We start from the raw sequence: 21,972 nt of genomic DNA, 5'->3' as shown, positions 1-21,972 counted from the left end.
ATCCAGAGGCATTATACCACTTGGCTACAACCCTAGGCCTGTTTATGTTTTATTTTGAGATACAGTCTCTCTAAGTTACTAAGACTGGGTTCAAAACTTGTGATCTTCCCTGCCTCAGCCTCCTGAATCCCTGGGATTACAGGTGCATGCCATTGCACCTGGCTTGTCCTAAGGACTTTGCCACATGCTTCTCTCATGGAATAGTCTTCATATGACTCTTCTTCTGCTATTCTGCCATGGCTTAGGATTGGCTCTACTGGTTCTGGGTGTGGATGGACACACACACACACACACACACACACACACACACTTTCCTGGGTACATCATAGACATGGGCTTAGTGGCCTTACTTCTTCTCCTTGAAAAGCTGTGTTGTTTTTAGCAAGATGTGTGCAGACTTGAATTTAAATCACAATTATACTCTGGTCTATTATCTCCCTCCTCCCCTCCTTCTTTCTTTGGGTGGGGATCAAACCCAAGGCCCCATGAATGCTAGGCAAGCACTCTACCATTGATCTACATCCCCAGCCTACCCTTTTATTTAATTATTTTTAAGTGATAAAATGCTGTTTAGTAAGGAAATATAAGCCAAAATATACTCCAGGAAATATTACTATCATTAATTTTCTAAAACCAAGTTACTAATTTAGGATTTTAATAATAAACAGGTGGCAAAATATCTGATTTCCTGACTGTATGAAAAATTAAAGTATACTTGCAAAGTCCCTCTTATGCTTACAAAATGCAAATTTCTCTGAAAACTGAAATTTTGAAGCATTTTCAAATTTTTGATTTTTGGATGCTCAACTGGTAAAGTCTATGCAAAATATTCTAAAATCCAAAACATTTTGATATCTGAAATTCAAAAACTTCTGGTCCCAAGTATTTTGGATAGTGGATACTCAACCTGTAACTGACAAGTTGTAAATCATTAACATACCTGCAACAAATGTGAAAATAAGATCAACTGTCTTCTTGTTATATAAATAAATAGGTGAGGTTTAGAGTAAAATATTTAGTGATAACGTCATATATTGATTCCAAACAGCATAGGCAGAAGCCAAGGATTTGTTCTGCAAAGCTATGACAGGTGACCCAAAAAGGGGCTCTTGACAAAGACACTAAGGTCAAGGGAGTGGTCTGGATAAATGACCATGGGCTATTTGGGGTTTGGAGATGAAAGTAGTCTCCCCTTGGCTGGTGTGTGTGTGTGTGTGTGTGTGTGTGTATGTGCATGCCCGTGCACTGGGCACAGTGGATCACACATGGTTTCACAAAATGTGACATCTGATCATCCATCAAATGAAAAGGAGGTATTTGGACCAGCACCCAGGTACAGCCAGAAGGGGGACTCTTTGGTGATGGGGGACAAAAGTCCTGCAGTATTAGAGCAGCTTCCCTTGAACATACAAAAAGGCAATAGGGAGCCACCAACGGTTCTAGATAAGAGTGGCAGTGCACACCAAGCCCCAACCTCCCTCACCAGGCCTCTGCTCAGAGCCTCCTAGGGAGGGCAATGCCCACCTTTGCAGGGGAGGAGGCCTCCCAAGCCCTTACCTGAATCCACTGTCTTGTCTATGCCTGCTCTCTATCCGCTCAAATTCCTCTGAGGCCAGCACCATCCCACTGTCTGTCTGGTTATCCTGTGTGGAGAGAACCAGCAAGGCTGTGGGCCAGGCTGTGAGCACCAGCCAAGAAGGGACTTGTGTGCACCTTCATTCTGCTCATCTAACACCTATCCCTGTGGAAACTGAGCCAGGCTGGGGGTGTCCATTCTATCACCTCCGGAGCATGCAGGTGAGTCACATGTCCCCACCATAGAGGGAGAAACAGGTCTGGGGGGAGCCATACATGTCCCCACCATAGAGGGAGAAACAGGTCTTGGGGGAGCCATGGGGACACCATGCTGGAGAGCCTATAAGGTAGCCAAGCATGTTCTCAAAGTACGGGTAGAACAGGAGCAATAGGAGAAATGGGGAGAGTATGTGAAATAATTTTCTGGCAACTCATAGTTATCTGGAACTCAGATCCTGCTGGAGACACACATCCTGGGTTTAGTGGGCCTTTGTTCCCTCTCAGTTGTGGCTTGGTATGGTTTTCATTTTGAATTCCACTGGGGAGGACTGCAGTCTTCTCTCGGTCTTTGTTTGGCCCTAGAGACATGAGCCTGAGTCTGTGTGGACTGGTGGAGGGCTCCCTCTGTTGATTTGGCTGTCCAACCTCCTTGGGCCCGTGCTCATTGGCCAGGCTCAGAACTCACTGGTCCCATTGGGTGAGGGCTGGCACTGAAAGTCCTGGCATGACTCCTGTCTGTGCTTCACCAGAGCTTAGGTCTGAGGGTTCAGTCTCCTTTTCTACAAGTGGACATACTTGTCCACCCTCACAGAGCTGTCTAAGCTCAACTATGCTTGACTCACATCGGAGGACACAGGTGTCACTATATAAGTGGACACTACAAGTTTTTCTGTTCCTCATATCCCATCTTCCTCTTGTAGTGCCACTGTCCTCTACTTGCCTGGTGGCACTAATTGCCAGTCAAGGAGGGAGGGAGTCTGTGACTTAAGCTGATGCAACAAGAACTATCTGAGGGGCAGCTGTTTTTCCCCCCGGGGAAGAAGAGGGCCTGGGGCTGCCAGGGAGGGGAGCCTTGTGTGGGAGTGACAAGAACACAGGGGAAAACAATTGAAGGTGGTGGCTTTGTATGAGACCCCAAAGTACCTGAGGTGCTCCCTGGCCTTGACATTTCAAGTGACTTTGCCAAGGAGATACCTGTACCCCCATGCTATTTTGGCAGTAGTGACAATAGGTGGGATATGTAATCATGCTAGGTACCAGATGGATAAAGAAAATGTGATGAATAGAATATTATTCCATTTCTAAAAAAGGATGAAATATTGTCAATGCAGCAGAATGAATGGAAGTGGAAGATATTATGTCAAGTGAAACTACCCAGACATTGAAAGACAAATACAATATAGTCTCTTTCATAGGTGGAAGCTAAAAAAAACCCAATTTACCTGGAAGTAGAATAGTGATTAATAGATGTTGAGAAGGTGGGGAAGGGTGGATAAAGGAGGCTGGATTTTATTAGTGCATGTTGTATGTATGTATCAAAATATCACATTGAACCCCATTAATATGTACAATTTATACATATTAACTGATAATAAAATAGCATTTTAAAAAGCAGTTGACTTCTGTCACTTGCTTCAGAAATCTCTGATGCTTACCTCCCATTGAGGTACCCCTGGCCCTGATCTGAGGTACACAGATCTCTCCCCCCACCCTTCCCTTACCACAGAGGCTTTGTACGTTGTTGGGGTCATAGGGAATTCTTCAAAGGTCTTCATCTTGGGGGCACCCTGGGTCTGAGTCCCTCTGGCCAGGTACCCGGGAAAGGACACAAAATTATAATACCTGTGGGGAGAAAACAGAAGGTACTGGAGAGGCACGAGCCAACTACCCTACTAAAATCTCCCCCTCACCTCTCAATCTGCCTTCTTCTCCCTGATGAAGGACCTCCAGTGTGGGGTATGAGCATGGGTGGGGCCTGGGCCTGAGGTCTGGACATGTCCCTGGTCCTGCCTTGGATGTCCATCATGCAGCCCCATCTGAGGGATCCTGGGCACATCCCTCCCCTTCCCTGAGCTGCATTTCCTCACCTGCACAAGAAGGATAAAATCTCCAAAGTCCCCTAGTGGGGTGCACAGTAGTAGGAAAATGGGGTGCACAGTAGTAGGAAAGTGGGGCACATCAAGCTGGTCCTGCTGCTATAGCCACTGGATGGCTTGGCCCTGCCCTAGGCTGAAGCAGACCTGGCAAGATTCTCAGTTCCATGTCTCTTAGCCAGGCTGGTGGGAATGTGGATGGTGCAACTTCCTAAGGCTAAAATTCTGGGAACTTAGGCTAAGTTCTGACTGCTGAATACCACTAGTGAGTGGCTGACTCTGCTTCCAAGACAGTGGCAGTGAGTGATCACACCCTGGGAAGAGTCTGGGCCCCAAATCCAACCTACTGGACAGTCTTTCTGCAAGAAAATGTCACTGGGATGGGTACTGCTGGAACTGTGGTGAGGGGGCCTTTTCAGGGAGGGGGTTGGAAGTGCAGAGAATTAGAGAAGGCCAATTGCCTTATTGTTTGGATAAGGGCTTGAATGTGTCCTCAAAGGTACGTGTGATGGAAGCTTGGTCCCTAGTGTGGCAGTGTTGAGGTGGTGGAACTTTTAATAGGTGGGGCCGAATACAAGGTCATTGGTGGTGGTGGGGGGACTACCCCTGGAAGGTATTAATGTAGTTCTCTCCAGACTGGCTAATTCCTAAGAAAATGAGTTGTTACAAAAAGAGCTGTGCTGACCCCAGAATCCCTCTGACCTCCTGTTCCACCATATGCTGTCTTCTGTATATGCTCCTGCTATCATAATGGGCTCTGCCATGTGACTCCCCAGAGGTAAGGAGATACCAGTACCATGCTCTTGAACCTCCAGAGCTGTGAGCTAAATAAACCGCTTTTCTTTATAATGAATCCAGTACTCAGTATTTTGTTATAACAATGGAAATGTCTTAACACTGATGGGCAGAAAACAGGACTGAGGAGGCTCAGAGGAAAGCACAGCTGTAAGGCCATAAGGCTTTGAAGGGGGCCCTACAGCTGCTGACCAAGCCCACAAGGGCATTGATGACCCTACTGCTATTATTTAAATGATTCTAACATCCAAGTCATCTCTCAAGTCACTGTAAATTGCTTTTCCTTGATGATGTGTGAGGATAAAATATACTGTCTCCAAACGGCTTCTCCCACCTCCCCAGCATCATTCCCAGACCCAGGAAAGCAAGGACCTTGCAGCCAGGCTGTGGCGTTGCATGCTGGGCGGGCTGTCCTCCAGGTCTTCAGTGGCCACATGCAGGGCTGTGGTGGATGCCTGCAGGAAGCTGCTGTCCTCTGAACTCTGAGAGCTGCATGGGACTATGCAGTCCTCCTCTTCCTCCTGGCAAGAATGTGGAAGCTGATCAGGGTCAGAGACTGTACCTCAGGCCCTGCCCCTGCACTCAGGACTGCTGGGGTCCTGACCTCTCAGGTGGGGTCACGACGGGCTGTGTGTGTGAGCATGTGCTCTGAGGATTAAATAAGCTCCTGCCAGAACCCAGCAGACTTAAGCAGTGCTCAAGGCAGTGCAGGGGTCAAGGTTGCTGAAGTCTTGCTGGGCCAGCCTCATTCAGTTCTCCCAATAGTCCTCCCAGGTCTCCCTTTGCAGAGGAAGCAGGCAGGTTGGGCTGGGCCTCAGCAGAGCATCCTCACTTCAGTCTCTTGGCTGCTCTTGCAGCCTCCAGAACCAGTGTAAGCATTTTACCTTTTCTTTTGGGCAGAACCAGACCCAAATTACCCTTTTCCAGTCCCTGAGTCTCAGGCAGAAGCCTGCTGCCTGGTCACTCCTCCAGGTCCCAAAGCATGAGGTACTAGCCATGAGTACCACCAGGGAGGGAGGGATGCAAGACACAAAAGTCCAGGACCTGGGTGCTCAGTGGGTCCAAGGAGGTGAAAGAACGCATCACCATTATGTTGGGGAGTCAGAGGCTACCTTCAGGTCTGGGAAGGACTAGCCTGGAGCTCCTCATGTGCAAGAAGGATCTCTGACCATCTGCATGGCAGCTGGAGCAGGCATCAGGGGTTGTGTGCACAAAAGGAAGATGCCCGTGTCTTCCCTTTGAGTGACTGGGTGTGAGACAGAGATGTGGGTGTTGGGCACTGAAAGGGCAAGCTCAGGGTCCTAGGGCCTGGACATGCATGACCCTTGTCTGGTAGCTGAGAGGTGAGCAGAGCTTAGGGGGCAGTAAGAGCAAGTCCAAAATCAGGATCAGAGACTGTAGTAGGTCAGAGCACAGATGGGGCTCACCTGCCGGTCCCCACTCTGAAGCAGGTCCCCCAGGATTTCCACCAGCTCTGAGAAAGCAGGCCTTGCTTTGGGGTCTCCTGACCAACAGCTCAGCATGATGCGGCGTCTGCAAGGGAAAGCTGGTTGCTGGCCTGTGATCTGAGCATGCCCTGACCCTTCCACCAGCCCATCCTAGCCCTCCTTTCTCCCTTGGATCCCTGACATCGTTTGGATGAGGTTTGAATGTGTTCCCCAAAGGTTCATGTGCTGGAAGCTTGGTCCCCAGTGTGTTAGTGTTGGAACCTTTAAGGTGGTGGAACCTTTAAGAGGCGGGGCCTAGTGGAAGGTAATTTCATGGGGGTGGTGGGGGGGGTTGGGGTGGTGGTGGGGTGAGGACATCCACCCTCATGAATGGATTAAAGTTGGTCGTATGGAGTGGGTTGGGTCTCACAAGAGTAACTCATTTGGAAGAATGGAGGTTGTTATAAAAGGAGCCTAACCCCTGCCGGGTCTCTTGCCAGGCCATCTCTCTCTCACATCCTTGCACCATAACATGATACAGCCAGAAGATGCCGAACAGACGCTGGTGCCAAACAGATGCTGGTGCCCTGCTCTTGAACTTCCAAAATCATGAGCTAAATACATCTCTTTTCCAGATACAATATCCACTATTTATTTTTTGTTGTTGTTATAGGAACAAAAACCAGACTAAGCTTGTCTCTTACACCCCCTTTGTCTCCCTACTCTAGGCACTGTTCCCCTTGTCTGGGGTACCCCTCCCCACCATTCTCCAGCTGCTTTTTCACTCCTTCTTCAAGTGTCACTTCAGTATCCCCACCTGGGGATGCTTTCCATGATCACCCTGACTCCTTCTAACTCCTGCTGGCTGTTCTCAGAGCACCCAAACCTCTCCTGTCCATCACAGTTATGGTTACTTAACTACCTTTTTGCCTGCCAGGGCCAGGGCCAGTCCAGCTCTATTGGCTCTAGTCTCCTTGGAAATGGCACAGAGCAGGAGGGAGTTGTTGACTGGTCAGTGGTGGAGTGAGGGCCTGTTTATACAGGCCCCAGGCCCATCCTGGCCTGCCTGTTTCCTGCTGCTGCCAGCATGCTGTACTTCCTGTGCCTGAATGCCATCCTTTGCCTCCATGTTTACATGTCCCCTAGAGTGCCCCCATTGCTGTGTGTCCTCTTTCTGTGCCTGTCCCCAGGCCTTCCTCTATGTGTGCACACCCTCTTCTAGCCTACATGCTTCACCTCCCATCCCCCCTCCCCACCTGTTGCATCTGTACTCTTCTCTCCCTGTGCCCATCCCCCCAGTCCCCAGCACCTGCACATCCAGCCAGAGACTCACATGGCAGGAGAGGCCAGCTCTGGAGCCCTCATCCGGGTGCCATCTTTCAGTCGCTGGCAGAACTCCTCGTTGATCTGTACCCCAGGGTATGGGGAGGCCCCTGAGAGCAGGAAAGGACGGAGGTGAGTGGGGAGCAGGCTGCCCACTGCTCAGCCCAGCCTCCCAATTTCCCCTGTCCTATTCCATCCACCCTTTCTCTTCCTCCCTGTAGCAAGGTGAAGATGGGGTTCACTCTGTTGTGCCCAACCTGGGGCCTAGACAAGTTGTTGCCCTGTCCTCCCCCAGTCTAGCTCTTTATCTAGTTAAAGGAGGATGAGGCCACTCATTTGTTAGGGGGCCGTGAATGTCTACACATTCAATACGAATTAGTGAATTCACAGTTACCAGGACCTTTATGGGTGGTGGAATTCCACAGAACCAGTTTTGACAAAGCTACTTCTCCCTCTTGCTGCATTTCCCAATGCCCCACTGTGCCCACATCCTGGGATCTCCAACACATCAGAACCAAGCACAATGGGCTGGGCTGTCCTTGATTGTTGTCTTTGTAGGCCTACCCACGCTATCCGCTTTTAATTATTATTATTATTAATACTTTGCAGAGGTGGGGTTTGAACTCAGGGCCAGTGCAAGCTAAACATACCCTCTGCCACTGAACTACATGCCTACCCTTTACTCCCCTTCATGTACCCTGGACCTCCCGAGTGCCTCTTGTTCACACAACAGTACCCAAGCTCCTAGATTCTTCCTGATCTTTTATTTTCAGTGACAGCATTTATCATCGTTGCCATTGGTGATACTTTCTTGTTTGTTGCCTCCCTCCACCCTAGAAGGGGACTTCATCATGTTCCTATGTGGGACTTGTATAAGTAGGTCTGTTCATTGAATCAGCACCAAGCTCTCTCAGGGAGCCATGAGAGGTGGAGGCCATCATGTGAACCAAGGCTTTGTCCTGCAACAGGACCCAGACGATGCCAGGATGGAGGCAAAGTTCTCTGGGAGCTGGGCCAGGATGGGTAGAGGCAGGAGTCTTTCATGGCACACGACAAACCACCTGCCCCAGAATGATCAGACAACTTGCTCCAAGTGCACATCTCCATGCCCCACCCCTGGCATCAGAAATGCTGATGGTACAATCTGGAGCTGGTCCCCTCTTTCCTCCCCAAGTTGGACACCTCACCCTGCACTCACCCAGGGAGAAGATCTCCCACAGCAGCACCCCGAAGGACCAGACATCACTCTGTGTGGTGTACACCTTGTCGAAGATGCTCTCAGGGGCCATCCACTTCAGGGGCAGCCGGGCCTAGGGGACATGAAGGGAAGTGTGTTCCACGGGATGGCAAGGAAGAGAGGACTGAGGTCAGACACTGAAACATCCTCCTCCCAGAGGTCAGTTCCTAACCCTTCCTCCCGGGGTTGCTGATGTCTCTTCCTCATCATTTGTTTCTTTTCCTCTCATTACTTCTACCTAAGGGTCTCTGCTTCCAGCCCAGCATCCCCATCCCCTCTCTTCACAGCTTACAGAGAGTGCCTTCTGTAAACTACTTCCTTCACCTGCTGTCACCCACCTGTGAGTTGGAATGAAGGACAAAAGCCTTCTGTGTGGGACCATGCTAGACAGGGTAGCTGTCACAACACGTTCTGGACTCATCCTTCTCATTTCCTTCCTCCAGCCTTCTTCCCACCTCTCCCTTGAGCAAACCCCTAATCAGCCATGGATGCTCATTCAGGCACCTTCTGAACTTCACCAGTAGGACATAGATGAACTTTTCTAGGATGGCCCCTGCACCAGGCCTACTCATCTCCAGACAGACATCACCTGGCTTCCTCTGCCCACACAGGGAGTTGGTGTCTACCAAATGGACCAAGACACTGGGTAAAACACTAGTTCTGATTGGAGCACTAGAGTCCCTGCTTGTCAATTCACGTCTTCACTTTCCCACCCCAGGCTGCCTTAGTAGATAGGGTCACTAGGGTCCTCTGTAGGCTCAGTGGAGGCACTGGAAGCAGTGAGTCCCCCAGCATCTGGGCAGGTGGCCTGGTAGACTAAGGAGCCCATGTCACCCTAAGCCAGCACGACCCCTCCTGCTCAAACAGGAGGTTTGTGGTCTCTTCCTCCCCATCTCCCCAGGCCCCCAACTTTTCTCCTTTTGCACTCACGCTGCCTTTGCGGACATAGTCAGGGTCTTTGTAGATGTCCCGGGCAAGGCCAAAGTCGCAGATCTTCACTATGTCACTTTCTGACAGCAAGATGTTTCGTGCAGCCAGGTCTCTGTGGATGCACTAGATTGCAAGGAGGTGGGGATTTACTCAGCTCAGATGGCCTGGGTGATGGCCATGCCTGGAGCTCCAGAGTGCTCCAGGGGGTGTCCTTTTTGATTCCTGCTCCTTTGGGGAAAGATTTCTGTGATTCCCAGGACTCATGGAATTGTGGGGATAGCAGAGAAAGGGAGTCAGCCAGACTGATTTCACATCCAGTTCTGTCACTGACTAGCCAGGGGACTTGGAAAGTGAATTCCTTACTTTGCTCTCAGTTTTCTCTTCTGTAAAATGGGAGAGACAGGAGCTGATCCTGGGGCTACTTTGGGGTGAAGTTTGGACTGAGCACACATATGCATCCTGTTGGTTTTGCACCTTCTCCCCTCCACAGGGCCTGATGGGGGTTTGGGAGATTCACCTTGCGGGAGGCCAGGAACTCCATTCCCCGAGCCACTTGGAAGCTGTAGCAGACAAGGTCTTCCATGGTCAGTGGGCTCAGCCACAGGTCTTCCACTGCACAAAGGACGGAGGTGGGCTCAGGAGCATCTCCTCCATAACTTTCATCTTCCACCCAGCCCAAAGGGAACATTTATTCACCCACCCTGACTACATCCTTCCTGGCCAGGTCCCTGAGGCCCTGGGTACTAGCTCTCAGCCCACTCTTCTGACCTTCACCTCCACTCTCTAGGATCACTGCCAGAGCAGTAAATACTGTTGTACCACTGGGCCTCTGCACCTGCTACTCCACCCTCCACTGCTTCTCCACCTTGTCTTCATGCAAACTGCTATTCACACTGTGATGCTCAACTCAAATGTCAAAAAGCTCTGTGGAAACTATCGCTGGGGAATCCTTCCTAAGTCAGAGTCCATTACATGCTTTTTAATGGAAGCCTCTCCACTAGGGCCCCAGGATGTTATTCTGGGCTGCCTGATCATGAGGTGCCAATCAGACTCTGGGCCAGGGGAAGCCAGGCTCTTCTTACCTTCTTGAACAGGATGAGCCCGCCCTGCCCCTCCCTTGCCCATCAGGAGCCGTGTGAGCAGGGCCCTGTCGCTGCTCCCCGACCTTCTCCGGTCAGCCTTGGCGCCTTCAACCATCGCGTGGAAGCGCCTTCGCTGCTCGGGAGACTTCTCCTACAGATGGATAAAGCTGGTCTGAGGGGGCTCGCCTCCCATTAGGGAGGCGCATTCCATTTCCACCCTCAGCCCTTGGCTCTGCGTTAGAACTCTGGCTGCTGGCTGGGCCTACTTACCGCGTAGGGGTTGAAGGCTTCCCGCTTGGCGCGCAAGAAGTTGGAGAGGTTGCCATACTTGCAGAACTCTACGATCACCATGAGGGGCCCTGGAGAAAGGTGGGGCAGAGCCAGGCACTGGTGACTGAGGGCAAGCTGGAGGGACAGATGTACAGCAACGCTCCGGCCCTACACCACCACTGCCTGATATCCCTCCTGCGCCCCACCCCACCCCACTCCAATCTTGCCAACCCAATCCCAGCGTGTTCCTCCCATCCTTAGCGCGAGTGAGCCCACCCCGCAATTGCCCAGTCCTTCCCCCAGGGCACCCCGGTTCGGTACCGTTGGGTTTGGTACACGCCCCCAGGAGGTTGACCACGTTGAGGTGGTTACCGATGTGGATTAGAATCTTGAGCTCCGACATCAGGGCGCGATGTTCGCTAGCCGTCGCGCCCTCTGGAGGGGATACATGGGATTTAGCATGGTGCGGGACCTGCCCGCCCCTCCTCCCATGCCACTGACTTAACTAAGGCACAGTCAGTACTAGGGAGCAATGGGGTGGGGGCGCAGGGTACCCAGTACATCTTTCCGGTCCCATTGAGGCAGGAGGTTCAGGCGGAAACCTTGCTCTGATTCCCACTGCCTCCCTGTAAATTCTTGGGTGATATTCTATCTTTGAACATCAATTTCCCTTCCTACACCACAGTCCCTCCAAGAGCTGCTGGTGCTCCTCACCCAGCTGGGAAGCCCCTTCGACCCAGTCGACACCACACCTTTCAGCATTTTCACAGCCACGGTGTCACAGCTGCTGCCTTTGTTAATGCCAAAAGCTGAGGCTTCCACCACCTTCCCAAAGGCTCCATGACCAAGGACTCTCCCTGCGGAGGCAAGGAGCAGGTTCCAGGTGAGGAACCTGGGGCTGAGGGAGGAGAAGGGTGGGTAGCAGGGTGACCTGTCCCAAGGCCAGGAAGTAAGGGGCAGAAGCAGGAGGAACATGGGGTACCTCTTCTGCCAAACAGGAAGAGTGTGTGGAGAGGGAGCTGGAGAGAGAAAGGGAGAGGAGAGGCAGACAGGAAGCCCTCAGTATCCTCTCCAGGCAGGTGTGATACATCCATTTTGCTCAGAGCAAGGAAATGACCTAGGGGCCTGGGAACTGGGGGTGCTGGCCAAGGGTTCTGGGGGATGAAGGCCCAGATGGAACAGGTCAGGTCAGGTGGGGACCAGGCAGGCCTTCCTGGCAGGAGTTCTGAGAAGGGAGGGATTTCTGGCACACCAGTGGGGCCCACCCTGGAGCAGCTGAGGCTGCCTCTGCCAGGCAGGGCATGGTGGCTGGGGCAGGCTGGATGCTGGCCTCACCAAGGTGCAGACGCTCCCGGGGAAACTCCCACTGGCTGGCGTCATAGGACAGGTATTCACATTGTTCCTCCAGAGGCACTTCCCCTGGGTCCATGATGATGGACAGGTAGCCAGTCTTGATGTCTGCATGTCCCGGCTGAGGGTAGGGGTGGGAACAGCTTGTTGATTTGGTCGTGAAACTTTGCCTGCTACAGATGGCACTTGTTTGGGGGTTGGGCAAAACTTTGCCTGCTACAGATGGCACTTGTTTGGGGGTTCAATGAGTAAAGGTCTGACCAACAGATAACCTTTTCTCTTATTGGAGCCCAGCATAGAAGGATGGGGAAGTTTCCCAGGAGACTACCTGACAAACCAGGCTGGGGAACTTGTTTTTATTCTTAAGGAAGGGCTGGCCGAAAGAAAGACCCCATTAGGAGTTGGGGAGAGGCTCAGCAGGGGAAGCTACCTCACCCTTCGCATGTTACAGAAGATGAGGAGGAGGAGGATCCAGAAAAAGACAGCAATGACCCCGGTGCCAACGAGGATCACGATCTCCATGCTGCCTTTGTCCTCCGAGCCTGAATGGGAAAAGAGGGAGGGAGGAAAGGCTATACCTTACCCCTTCTGATAGGCATGACTTGCATGAGATGGGACAAAAGAAGGCTACAGTTAGGGAAGAAAATTGGTCTATGGGAGCAAAGCGGGGCTCGGACCTTCCACCGCCACGCTGGCGGAAGAGTTGACGCAGCCCTTGGCGTTGCACACGCTGCACAAGTAGCGGCCAGCGTCTTCTTCGCGCACGCGCTGGATGCTCAGTTTCTGGTTCGAGTCCGCCAGGTCGATTCCTATCGGGTGGCATGGAGATTCCAGCTCAGGTGGGCCTAGGGGCTTTGGATTTGAAGACCTCCCGACCCCCACGGTCGCCACAGGCCACCCTCCTTACCAGATTCTTTTTCCAGAACCCTTTCGTCTTTGTACCACACAATGCTGGGTATATGCGCTCCAGCCACCGGGCACCTCATTTCCAGGGAATCACTCACGTTCACCAGGAGGTCTGTCAAGTTCTGCGTGAGCCGAGGAGCTTCTAAGGCTGGGGGTGGGGGTGGAGAGAGAGCTAAGTGGAGGCGCAGAAAGTAAAAATCACCTAAGAACCAGCACTCCGGGCAGGACTGGGAGCAGAGGTGTGGGAGGTGGGGGTGCAAGGGTGAGATGGGTTGCACAATACTGAAGGAAGGGTCGGGGATTGTGCGTGCAAGTGAGAGGCGGGGCTGAGCTGGGTAGTGGAATGCTCCTGCCGACCCAGACTTGCAAATAGACTACCCAAGCGCTACTGGGCTGGGTGCAAAGGCAGAAGCCGCGGAGGCGAGATGAGAAGCGTGGCTCCGCCCTTGAACACCGGCCTGGCTCGCCTCACCCTGCACTGAGAGGTACTTCTTGTGGCAGTGTTTGTCATGGCTGCGACGATCCTGCACCTCGCACACGTAGTCGCCCTCATGCTCGGGCGCCACTCGGGGGATGCTCAGGCTGAGAGTGGCGTGGCGCTCCCCTGGTTTCGCTTCCTCCAGATTGGCCTCCAGCGGCGTAGCGAATAGGTGCACGTTCTTGCAGTCGAGCAGTAGCGGGTTCCCTTGGGCATCGTGCAGCGTGGACAGGTTGAGGCGGTACCAACGTAGATGCTCATAAGTGTAGTTGTCGGCTCGGCAGCTGAGGCGCACGGACTGGCCCTCTAAAGGCTCCTCAGTGGGTTCCGATTCTATACTGAAGCCATCAGGGATGGCTGGGAAGTGGGGAGGAACCTCTGTGACTCTGCCCAGATATTCGCTCACCTATCTGCCCTCTCCCCTTTCCCAGTTGGCCTTCGAATTCACTTAGTTCCCAATGAAGGGTGTGCACATATGTATCCAGGTGATCATACCACTCTAGAGCTCACTTCCTTCTTCTTTCTCCCCTTCATTGACCAATGGACCCAGATCTCTGATGTCAGCCCCACCTCACTGGGTCTCCTCCTGACTTCCTACCTCTCCTTGTCCTGATCAAGCCCCAACCAGGTTGCTGCTCTCACCTCTCCTAGGAGGCCAGATTCCTTGAGTCTCCTAGACTCAGTGGGGCCCATTCTTCATTCTTTCTTCCTACTGACCATACCCCACTACTCCTCCTCTTCTTGAAACAATTTCTTCATTAACTTTTGCCCGTACCACACTCTGGGTTTCCATCTCTTGATTCTAATCATTTCTTGTCAGGCTTTTATGGGCTCCTCCCTGCCCCCAAGTGTTCTCCCTGGTTCCATTTCTCTGGGGGTGCCCTCATTAACACCCCTGGGTCCAGTGACTGCCCACTCCTAGGCTTCTGAGTTCTCCTGAGGTCATCAATACATTTGAAAATCTGAGTAAGCTGTAGACCTTTCCAGAGCAAAATGTGCACATGAACCACAGGGCTCCACAGAGTTTTGGAAGGGTGGCAGGAGTCAAGTGTAGCTGCAGAGAACCAGAGGACACCCTTGAGGGAGATGGCTCAGGGCTGAGGGCAGACAGTATTACTACCCCAGTGCACCAACACTTAGTCCATATGCTGATAATCTCTAAATGTATCCCTCTCATCCAGCCCCAAGGCCCTATGGGCATTATATATCTCTCTCCAGTGCCTCATAATCACCAGAAATACAATGAGTCAAACCCGGCTCTTGACCTTGCACCCAGGGCTGATCAGGGGAAGAGGCCCTCTCTGAAAGGCAGTCTGGTCACTCACTGGTCACATAGAAGTAGATGAGTCGCTCGTCCTGGCCCACCTTGTTGAAGACCACACACTTGTACATGGCAGACACATTGGCATCCTGTATCACCAGCTTGCTCACAGTCTAGGTAGAGCACAGGTACAAAGATCCATTTCTAGCCTGAGTTCTTCAACCTGGACCCTCCCCTTCTGCAAGGAGGCCACTATGCCCACCAGGAATGGGGAAACTGAAGCTTTAGGCTGTCAATGAACAAAGTTCAGAGACAGGACCAGGAATGGTGAGGCAGGGAAGAGAAGGAATGGCCTTCACACAGCAGAGTTAGGAGGGTCCCTAGAAGAGTCAAGGGACAGTATATGGACAGTTCCTCTTTCCTGTGGCTGAGGTCAGAGGGCAGTTTTTGGCAGGAACAGAGAGACTTCAATCTGTGAGTGGGCTTAGTCTATGGCCATGTTGAAGGGTCAGAAGTCAACGTGACAATTGGGTCAGTACAAGACAGGTTTAAAATTCAGACTGTGGTCACATCAAGGCATCAGTTACTCCTGAACTGGGGTCAAGCTTGGCCTAAGGTCAATAGTGGTCATTGTGTGAGATCTTTGTGATGTGCCACATTGATTCCAGGGCACCTTTTTCTAGTGTCCAGGATAATCTTGGGAGGTAGGTAGCAGGTGTCCCAGGCTTTCAGAAAAAATTCTGGCTTCAGAGAGTAAGAAACTTGAGAAGTATGGGAGGAGACAGGGCCATAGGCCCTGCCTACCATCCAAAGACCCCCACCCCCACCCCAAGCCGGGCACTTCCTGGCCAGCCCTGGAACAGGAAGAGGCTCTGGAGGTGTGTAGGAAAACAGGAAGTGACTGTAGGAAGTGGGTGCCTTTGTTCATTCCCCCTCCCCCTCCTGGCCTCTTCTTAGCATTGCCCCCAGGCTGGTCTAGCAGCTCAGCAGACTTCTGTGGAGACCTGGTCAGCCTCCAACCCCATCTTCTCCAAGCCTTGGTGTTTGTGAGCACAGGGGACTGTGGCCTGGCCAGGAGATCTTGGATCTCTGCTTCGTTGTCTGGGAAGAAGCAGGAAGCCTGACTCCTATGTGCATGTAGGAAGGGAAGCTGAGGCCCATAAATTGAGGAAGGGTCACCTGGTTCTCAGCTGCTTTCCCCAAGCTCTTCTGGACAGGTGGAAACAGAGAAGGCAGAAGAGAGCCCTCCTAACCACCCTTCTTTCCCCTTCTCTTCTGGCCCCTTGGTGGCTGGACTGTACCTTATTCTTCCCCTCCACAAACTCGGTCCAGGTGTCCAGGCTCTCGATGGGGTTCACAGGGTCCTGTGTGGTCACCTCCCTCCAGTCGCGGCACTGAGGCATGCGATCCCTCTGCTGCCGACGACGGCTGTCACAAACCAGGAGGCAGATCAGAGACACAGCCAGGGAGAGCTCACACTGGGGGATAGGGGTCTTTGTCATCTTCAGAGTCATCTTACACCTTAGTGGGTAGGGCCAGTTCTCAGGCCAAGTGAGTAATAGGGCCGGTGAGTTTGTTTCTGCAGTGTTGCTCAGGGCCTTGCACTCCATCCTGTGCACTATATCCCACTTTTGCTGTGTTGCTTCCTTCAGAGTTTACCTGGGATCTGCTTACCTCGCTTGCCTCTGGGCAGCATGTCATCACTCTGCCTCAGGAGGACCACTCCACTAATCTTTCCCTTTCTCCTCCGGGGTTAGATGTGCATCCCCAGCATATTTGGGCCCCTGGCTCTTTCAGTTGGTATGAAGTATAATGGTGGATCATCAGAGGGAAGCAAATTTGAGGTACCAGTGTGAGATGTAGGCTATGTGATCCTGAAGAATCCCTCATGATCCTTGGATACTTCAGGCTGTTTCAGATTCACACCAGTTCTACTGAGCTTCCCCCACTGACGGTTCTGGAGCCATAGCCTTTTGGTTGCTGGTGGGGCTTCCCTTAACTCCTGTCTAGGTTCCTGGCATCCATCCCTCCCTAGCTTGTGACACAGGATCTCTAGCTAAATGGCAAATCTGATCTATCACTTCCATGCTTAATGTTCTTTACTGTCCCACCCTAGTGCCTTCAAGACCTCTGCTCACCTCAGCATCCTCCTCTCCTGTCCCCTGCATTGTCTAAGTTGTCTCTGCCATAAATATTCTCCCTGGCCCATCTGTCTTGTTGATATCCAGCTTAGTATAAGGGGGCATTGCTCAGCAGTTGGGTAGGCTCTGTTTTCTCTGTTGAGAATGTTGCCCTTCTTCTTTAAACCTGTTGTTGCTTTATCTATAGGGGGGTGATTGTGAGCTGCATTGATGAGCAAAGGCACATAAACATGCTTAGTGTGTTCTGAGGCCCAGAACAGAGTTTTATAGCAATATTCCAAGTCTGCCCACTTCGTGGGAGGGGCCATCATTGGTACCCAGATGCACTTCCTTTTGTCCTTCCTAAATGATGCAATTATGCATCCAGGGGCTTGCTCTTGAGAGAACTGGGTGGGGGCTAGCCCCATCCCCATAGTCCAGCCTGGCCTGCTGGCATAGGACTGAATCAGTGATTTAATATTGTTAAAATGCTCATACTGTCCAATGTGATCTACAGATTCAATGCAATTGCTTTTATCAAAATGCCAATGACAATATTCACAGAAATAGAAAAACAATCTTAAATTCAGATAGAACCACAAAAGACCTTGGATAGTGAAAGCAATCTTGAATGAAAAGAACAAAGCTGGAGGCATCACACTACTCAACTTCAAAATATACTATAAAGGTACAGTACCAAAGTAGCATGGTACTGGCATTAAAACAGGGACTTGGACCAATGAAACAGATTAGAGAGCCCAGAAATAAATACATGCACTTAGAGCTGATTTACAATAAAGGTGCCAAGAACACACACTGGGAAAACAAAAGTCTCTTCAGTGATGAGAAAACTGTCTATCCGCATGCAGAAGAATGAAACTAGACTCTTGTCTCTCACCAGTTATAAAAATCAGTTTGAAATTGATTAAAATTATAATACTTAAAGCTATAACGTTACTACAAGAAAAAATAGAGAAGCTGTTTCATGATGTTGGTCTGGGAAAGCGTTTTTATGAATAATACCTCAAAAGCACAGGCAACAAAAGCAAAGATAGGGTTTGAGTTCAGAATAGGGATTCTGGGAGGGGTACAGGTAAGGTCTGGGTGGCAAGAGGGGCTGAAAACTGAGTTCACCATGGTTGAGGTTGGGGAAATGGAGGTTAAATAGAGGAGAATGGGGTTGGGGGCATACTTACAGGCTGCGCTGGGCAAATGTCTTGCAGGGTGTCCAGGGCCGCCAGTGCCACTGGATGCTGAGAGGTGGAGGCACCCCATAGGCTGTGCAGGTGAGGGCCTGGCGACTGTGGCGGGAGTAGATGCTGGGGGAGGAGGCTTCCTTCTCATGGATGTGTGGGGGTACTAGGGGAACAGGCATCGGCCAATCAGGTGGCCCCATCACCACACCTACCCAACCACCTGTCCCCTCTCCCATCGTCCCTGCCTGTACCATTCACCACCAGCTCCAGGCTGATGTTGCACCTCAGGCCGGCTGCTGAGTTCCACAGGGCGAGTGTGTAGATGCCTGCACTTGCTTCGGTCACTTCTTTGAGCACCAGAGCATGTGGACTGTGGCGCCCAGTCACTGCCTTTTTGTCCTTGTACCTGGCCCAGGAAGGGAGTTCAGGGGCTGTGTGGACCCTGCCTCATGCTGACACTTCCACCCCATCCAGCCAGAATGGTTCCAGGACCCCCCCACTGTATACTCAACTTTCTGAATGCTCTAGTCTCTTCTATTTGCATATAACCCATGCACATCCCTCCATCTCTAAATTACTTACAATGCTTAATACAATATAAATATTATGTAAATGCAATGTAAATGCTGCGTTATACCAAAGCATTTAGGAAATGATGACAAGAACAAAGCCTGAACATGTTTGGTCAGTAGAGACACAATTTTTTTCCCAAATAGTTTCAATCCACAGTTGTTTGAATCCACAGATGCAGAACACAGAGATATGGAGGGCCCATGTATACTGCTGGAAATGGGAAGAGAAGACCAAGTGGCTTTTCCTGATGGGCCAGGTCAGAGCAAGCAGCCCCTCCTGGATCAGGCCAGAAAGGGCCAGTAGCAGTGTGGGTGGGATGGGTGGGGCAGCAGTCTCTGGTCTGGGGAACAGATGGTCAAAGGCTTTAGGCTTTATCAGCTGGGTCTCATAACTCCATCAGGTGGTCAGCTCAGGAACATCCCTGAGACCTTGCAGCAGCAACTCCTGCCTTTGTTCCTAAAGCCTTTGAGATCTTTCCCCAAGTGATGGGGAGACTGTGTTTCTGCTCAGTGCAGTCCCCTTAACTCTGCCTTGTCTGTGGCCTTGGTTTGCCTTCAATTACCAGGCTTATCAAGTTCAGTCTAGGAAGGTTCTGCCCATCTTCCCAGTCTCCTCTGGTTGGCTCTTCCATACTAGTTGGGCTGCAGCATCAGGTACCAACTACAGGGCTCTCAATGTCCTCTTTCTCACAGTCCAAATCCAGAAGTGAAGCTTTAGCCCCCAAGGAGCACAACTGGACTTCTTACCATGCAAGGAGATCCCTGCTTGGCTTTCTGATCCCCAATCCTGCCCTTTCCTGAGCTCTCCAGACACATGGTCTACCCAGGATTTTGGCATTTACTGCTGCTCTTGCTTGGATCCTCTTTCCTATAGATGATAGTCGGCAGGGCTCTTTACTTTCTTTTTTTGGGTTAGAGTATTCATTAAAGAATACTAGCTTATCCTCTCCTGTCTCATTATGTGGGTGGTACTTGGCTGGACCCTGTCCCTGTCTTACTGATCATTAGCCCATTGGTTTTCTTTCTTTTCGTTTTGTTTCAGTGCTGGGGATTAACCCAGGGCCTCACGCCCTGCTATTTGCTCTACCACAAGCTACATCTCCAGATAGCCTATTGATTTTTAGATATGTGTGTCTATTGATTGTCCACACCCCCACTGAGCTATGAATCCCATGAGGACTGTCTCCTTCCTGTTGTACATCGTACATGTAGACCTCTGCCTGACATCTGTAGGTGCTCCATAGATACTTGCTGCACACTGGAGGAAATAGATGCCTCCCACCCCACAGTGGCTCCTCCCTAGTCATGAGCTGGAATTTCTGTAGGCAGTTGCCTCTGCCACCTGAGTTCTGGACTCAGACAGTCCTTCCTCTTCAGATGCTTCCCCTCTGGGTACCAACTGTGCTAAGCCAGAGAGATGCTGTGTGTGTGGCCTGGGAGAGGCACATTTCTTGGGCAGAGAACTATGGTGATGGGGACACAGAGATCTCTCACCTCTGACAGCAGTCTGACTCAGAGAATAACATGACTTGCACAGGGTCACAGAGCAGGACAAGGCAGGAAAGCACAAGCCTGTGCTATCTATCTGGCACTGGTGCAGAGGGCTGTTAGAATCCAACTCTGCCACTTGCTGGGACTATTGCCCTTGGGCAGATCCCCTTTCCATCACAAGTCTCAGGGTCCTCAACTGAAAACTGGGGAAATGTACCTTGCAGGGGTTGTGAGGGCCAAGACAACATCAGCACCTTGCTGGGCACATTGGGAACTTCGGGAACCAAGGACCAGCTTGTCTGTTTATGTTCACTATACCTTCCTTCAGCCACTGTCTCAGAGTTATCACAAGATGATGCCAACTGAATAGTGGGCACCTGTGGGGCTCTGGTGACTACCTAGTAGTGCTCTGGGCCAGCTGAGAACTTCTTGGAAGTAGATGCTGGCCAAGCAGGAGAAGGTCCAGATGTGGTGGGAATGTTCCAGTGGAAAAACAGCTGCCTAGGGATCAGGCTGGACCCCAGATGCAGCAGAGTTGGTCACTCACCCTGAGCAGGCTCAGTCCTTCTGGCCTTGGAAGGCAGGGGACAGGCTCTGGATGTCTCTAGGAACTCCTCTTTTGTAAGTGAAGTTCCTGGCTACACCATTGCCCTCAAGACTCTGCCTCAAAAGCTCTGGCACTGTGCCGGGTGGACTCCCAAGGCTGTGGCCTCACTAGGCTAAGGGCCAGGACATTCCAGGCTCTTCCAAGAGAAGCCTGCTTTTAGTCTACAGTAGTGTAAGTAGCTCCTGGCTGAGGATATCTGGGGCATCTGCATGCCCAGCACCAGAAAAACTATCCTTCCAGGTGGGAGAGGTACTCAGGCTGGGAGGACAGAATGCTGGAGCCCAGGCGACGAATGCCCTTTCCATCTTCTGACTTGTTTTCTCACCTATATAATAGCAGCTTGGGTCAGCATGATCTACCGTGGATGAGCCATGTGGATGCTCAGAGGGCTGAGGAAGCATTGGGGAGAGGTTCTGTGCTCCCTTGAGTTCTGTTGGGAGCATCCAGCAAGGGCAGAGCTACTACTGAGGGGTCCCCTCACTGCCCTGAACACACCCCACAGGGAAGCCTTGGTTTCTCAGCTCACAGAATGAAGCCTGGGCTCTAGCATTCGGTAAACCTCCTGGAAACTCTCTAGTTTTACTGCCCAGGGCCAGGCTCCATAACATTTTGTTCAATCCCTATGGTATCTCCAGATTTCTGGAGAAGAGGGTCCTGGGAGAGGCAACCTAGTTGAAAGCACTAAGGGACTGAGGTCGTTGATGTGTGACTGGCCTTATAGTTACTCAGCATGTAAATGAGTCCAGCTTTCAGGGCTTTAGAGATGCTGAGGAGTTGCAGGAAATAGTTAAAGTCCTCCTCTCTGCCACCACACCATATATACTAAGCAGGCGGGTACTTAATCTTTTCATGGTTTTATAGCATCCTGGGCCAACCTTCCTCTAGTTGAACTATTGTATGATGTAGTTGCTTTTTAGGGGGTATCCTCATGGAAGGTCCCCACCTGGGTCTCAGGGTGCAGGCCCTGATGGGGAAGGACACTGCCCTTCTCGTCCCTCAGTCCTTTCTTGTGCTGGGCCTGGTAGGATAGGAAAGGGAGGGGGGCCCAGGGCTGTTACCATTGGAACTCCGGCGGGGGATACGCTGCCAGCTTCACAGGCAGCTTCACCAACTCGTCACCTGCAGTGGCCTCCAGGACAGGTCCTTTGAGCCACTCGACACTGATGAAGGGCTTTTCTGCCAGACAGGAGGCATGGGTGTAAATCTGGGGCTGACCCATCGAGGACCAGGGATTTCCAGCCCCTGCAGAGCCCCTGCAG

At 51.5% G+C, this 21,972-nt stretch overlaps 1 protein-coding gene across 1 annotated transcript in view; it reads right to left on the bottom strand.

The window, feature by feature from the left end:
• The window catches only part of Flt4 (fms related receptor tyrosine kinase 4), a 44,887-nt gene that overhangs the window by 4,852 nt on the left and 18,063 nt on the right, over positions 1 to 21,972 (bottom strand). Inside the window, exons 8-29 of the mRNA XM_046457083.2 lie at positions 21,772 to 21,889; positions 18,295 to 18,449; positions 18,044 to 18,206; positions 16,029 to 16,155; positions 14,792 to 14,900; positions 13,461 to 13,823; positions 12,990 to 13,136; positions 12,760 to 12,891; positions 12,518 to 12,624; positions 12,068 to 12,203; positions 11,485 to 11,589; positions 11,054 to 11,167; positions 10,733 to 10,821; positions 10,463 to 10,613; positions 9,898 to 9,992; positions 9,381 to 9,503; positions 8,412 to 8,523; positions 7,224 to 7,323; positions 5,891 to 5,996; positions 4,836 to 4,984; positions 3,297 to 3,417; positions 1,558 to 1,643 (exon numbers count right to left, since the gene is read on the bottom strand). Coding sequence (XP_046313039.1) covers positions 1,558 to 1,643; positions 3,297 to 3,417; positions 4,836 to 4,984; positions 5,891 to 5,996; positions 7,224 to 7,323; positions 8,412 to 8,523; positions 9,381 to 9,503; positions 9,898 to 9,992; positions 10,463 to 10,613; positions 10,733 to 10,821; positions 11,054 to 11,167; positions 11,485 to 11,589; positions 12,068 to 12,203; positions 12,518 to 12,624; positions 12,760 to 12,891; positions 12,990 to 13,136; positions 13,461 to 13,823; positions 14,792 to 14,900; positions 16,029 to 16,155; positions 18,044 to 18,206; positions 18,295 to 18,449; positions 21,772 to 21,889 — 2,908 coding nt within the window. The remainder of the gene's footprint in view (positions 1 to 1,557; positions 1,644 to 3,296; positions 3,418 to 4,835; positions 4,985 to 5,890; positions 5,997 to 7,223; positions 7,324 to 8,411; positions 8,524 to 9,380; positions 9,504 to 9,897; positions 9,993 to 10,462; positions 10,614 to 10,732; positions 10,822 to 11,053; positions 11,168 to 11,484; positions 11,590 to 12,067; positions 12,204 to 12,517; positions 12,625 to 12,759; positions 12,892 to 12,989; positions 13,137 to 13,460; positions 13,824 to 14,791; positions 14,901 to 16,028; positions 16,156 to 18,043; positions 18,207 to 18,294; positions 18,450 to 21,771; positions 21,890 to 21,972) is intronic.

The sequence above is a fragment of the Marmota monax genome, unplaced genomic scaffold (genome assembly GCF_021218885.2).
Source record: "Marmota monax isolate L192 unplaced genomic scaffold, Marmota_monax_Labrador192_F-V1.1 WCK01_AAM20220418_F8-fsc00263, whole genome shotgun sequence".
NCBI classification, from domain to species: Eukaryota; Metazoa; Chordata; class Mammalia; order Rodentia; family Sciuridae; genus Marmota; species Marmota monax.
This window is presented reverse-complemented; position numbering and strand designations above follow the sequence as displayed.